Below are 2,454 nucleotides of genomic sequence, written 5' to 3' on the forward strand. Positions count from 1 at the left end.
TCGATATACACCTCATTGTACCCTACAATACAAGATGAAGATACATTCATTAATTACTTTGAATAGTTTTATTGATTGAACACTACAGCAAAAATTCCAATTTCACACTATCAATATTTTCATCGCTTATAGACTTGTATAGATTTTCTAAAGACAAAATTACGCGCGTCGTCCCTGAACTTGTTTCCAGCCTTCTCAAGTCATCCTGATTCTTTTTTTTTTGCTTGCGTCATCCCTGTTCTTCTAAAATATAACATAGGTCGTCCTTCTGTATACATTCCGTCCAATATCTCCGTTAAAGTCAATCATGTACGAATCATGTGAGGGTATTTCAGTCTTTTAATAACTTGAGGGATGACGAGCGTAATTTTGTCTAATAATAATAATAATTTGAGGGACGACGCACGTAATTTTATTTAATAATAATAATAATAATAACAGTAATAATAACAATAATAATAATAATAATAATAATAATATTATTATTATTATTATTATTATTATTATTATTATTATCGACCAACGTTTTCAAATCGTGACTTCGACGCACGTTTTCGATGCGCGAATCCGAAACGAGTTTTCGAGGCGCATTTTCGACACGCAATTTCGACGCATGTTTTAGAGGTGTGTTTTTCGACACACGATTTCGACGCGCGTTTTCGAGGCGTGTTTTTCGACACGCGATTTCGATGTGCGTTTTCGATGCGTGTTTTTCGCGCGTCTCGGAAAACACGCAGAAAATCGCGTGTCGAAAAAACACGCCTCGAAAACGCGCGTCGAAATCGTGTGTCGAAAAACACACCTCGAAAACGCGCGTTAAAAACGCGCGTCGAAATTGCGTGTCGAAAACGCACATCGAAAATGCACTTCGAAAACGCGTTTCAGATTCGCGCATAAAAAACGTGCGTCTAAATCGCGATTTGAAAACGTTGGTTGCTAAAGTACTTGACATGTTATGCAAAGTTGACATTTAACTGAGAAAGTTAACAAAAGTTTACGATACCCCTCTTTTGATTAACTTTCGAAAATACACTCCTTTTTTATAGCGAAATGAAATATATTACCTAAAGTAGGAAAAGTGGTATAACATGTTACCTTTTTATGGATTTTGCCCCAATAATAATAAGCACATAATAATAATAATAATAATAATAATAATAATAATAATAATAATAATAATAATAATAATAATAATAATAATAATAATAATAATAATAATAATAATTATTATTATTATTATTATTATTATTATTATTATTATTATTATTATTATTATTATTATTATTATTATAACAATTATTATTATTATTATTATTATTATTATTATTATTATTATTATTATTATTATTATTATTATTATTATTAAATAAAATTACGTGCGTCGTCCCTCAAATTATTATTATTATTATTAGACAAAATTACGCTCGTCATCCCTCAAGTTATTAAAAGACTAAAATACCCTCACATGATTCGCACATGATTGACTTTAATGGAGATATTGGACGGAATGTATACAGAAGGACGACCTATGTTATATTTTAGAAGAACAGAGATGACGCAAGCAAAAAAAAAGAATCAGGATGACTTGAGAAGGCTGGAAACAAGTTCAGGGACGACGCGCGTAATTTTGTCTTTTCTAAATTTAAACTTAAAAACCTGTGAACATTTGTGTATGTCTCAAAAGATTTGCAAGCTTTAAATAAAAATCGAAAACATAGTTTTAGGCATAGTAATAATAATGCTAGTGAAATTAAGTAAGATCATTACGTAGAGCAGTTTAAATTACGACTAATCTTGTAAGGGATATGAACGTCGCATTTTCCAGGGAGATCATTGGCATAGTTCATATTAAGACCGTGAACCATGTTAGCGGTTTCCTCCAAACATCGACAAGCTGTTTGGCGGTCAGTAGTGGTGTCCGCATCCTTGTACAATGACTTCACACCGTCACAACATTTTTGAGGCACTTGACCTCCTTTAACAAGGAAAGTAACGCATGGAGTTAGAGAAGTTATCACCAATTGGCAAGTCACCACACTCTCCGTTGAACGAGGGACGATTGCTGCCACCATGGCAACGAGTACAGACAACAATACAGCCTTTGCTCCAATTGCCATTGATGTTCTAATGTTCGTGCTTGATAGTAAATTAGGTTTTGTATGAGTTGAAGGGTTAGATATAGTGGGGTGTTCCTTATTTTGTGTGAAAAGAGTTGTGACAACAAACTTGTATTTGTGACTTTGTGCGTCTAGGATTCTAATTATAAAGTTGTATCATGATTATAGAATTACTTTGGACTAACTAGTGATATTTTATTATACGCAGTAGTCGTTTTATATAATTAATGGTATTTATTAAAAAAAATCCAATTAAATACTACTCCACTAAATTATAGTTTTGAGAAGGGCATTTTATAAAGTTTTTGGCCTTTAAAAAAATCTATAGTTTTGAGAA

The 2,454-nt window shown here is 32.1% G+C and overlaps 1 protein-coding gene across 1 annotated transcript; it reads right to left on the bottom strand.

The window, feature by feature from the left end:
- Positions 1–1,763: 1,763 nt before the first annotated feature.
- Positions 1,764–2,117, bottom strand: LOC139902725 (non-specific lipid-transfer protein 1-like). Its single transcript, XM_071885330.1, has one exon. It carries the CDS (start codon positions 2,115–2,117, stop codon positions 1,764–1,766), a length of 354 nt encoding a protein of 117 aa, XP_071741431.1.
- Between the last annotated feature and the right edge of the window lie 337 nt (positions 2,118–2,454).

Source organism: Rutidosis leptorrhynchoides, chromosome 3 (genome assembly GCF_046630445.1).
Source record: "Rutidosis leptorrhynchoides isolate AG116_Rl617_1_P2 chromosome 3, CSIRO_AGI_Rlap_v1, whole genome shotgun sequence".
NCBI lineage: Eukaryota > Viridiplantae > Streptophyta > Magnoliopsida > Asterales > Asteraceae > Rutidosis > Rutidosis leptorrhynchoides.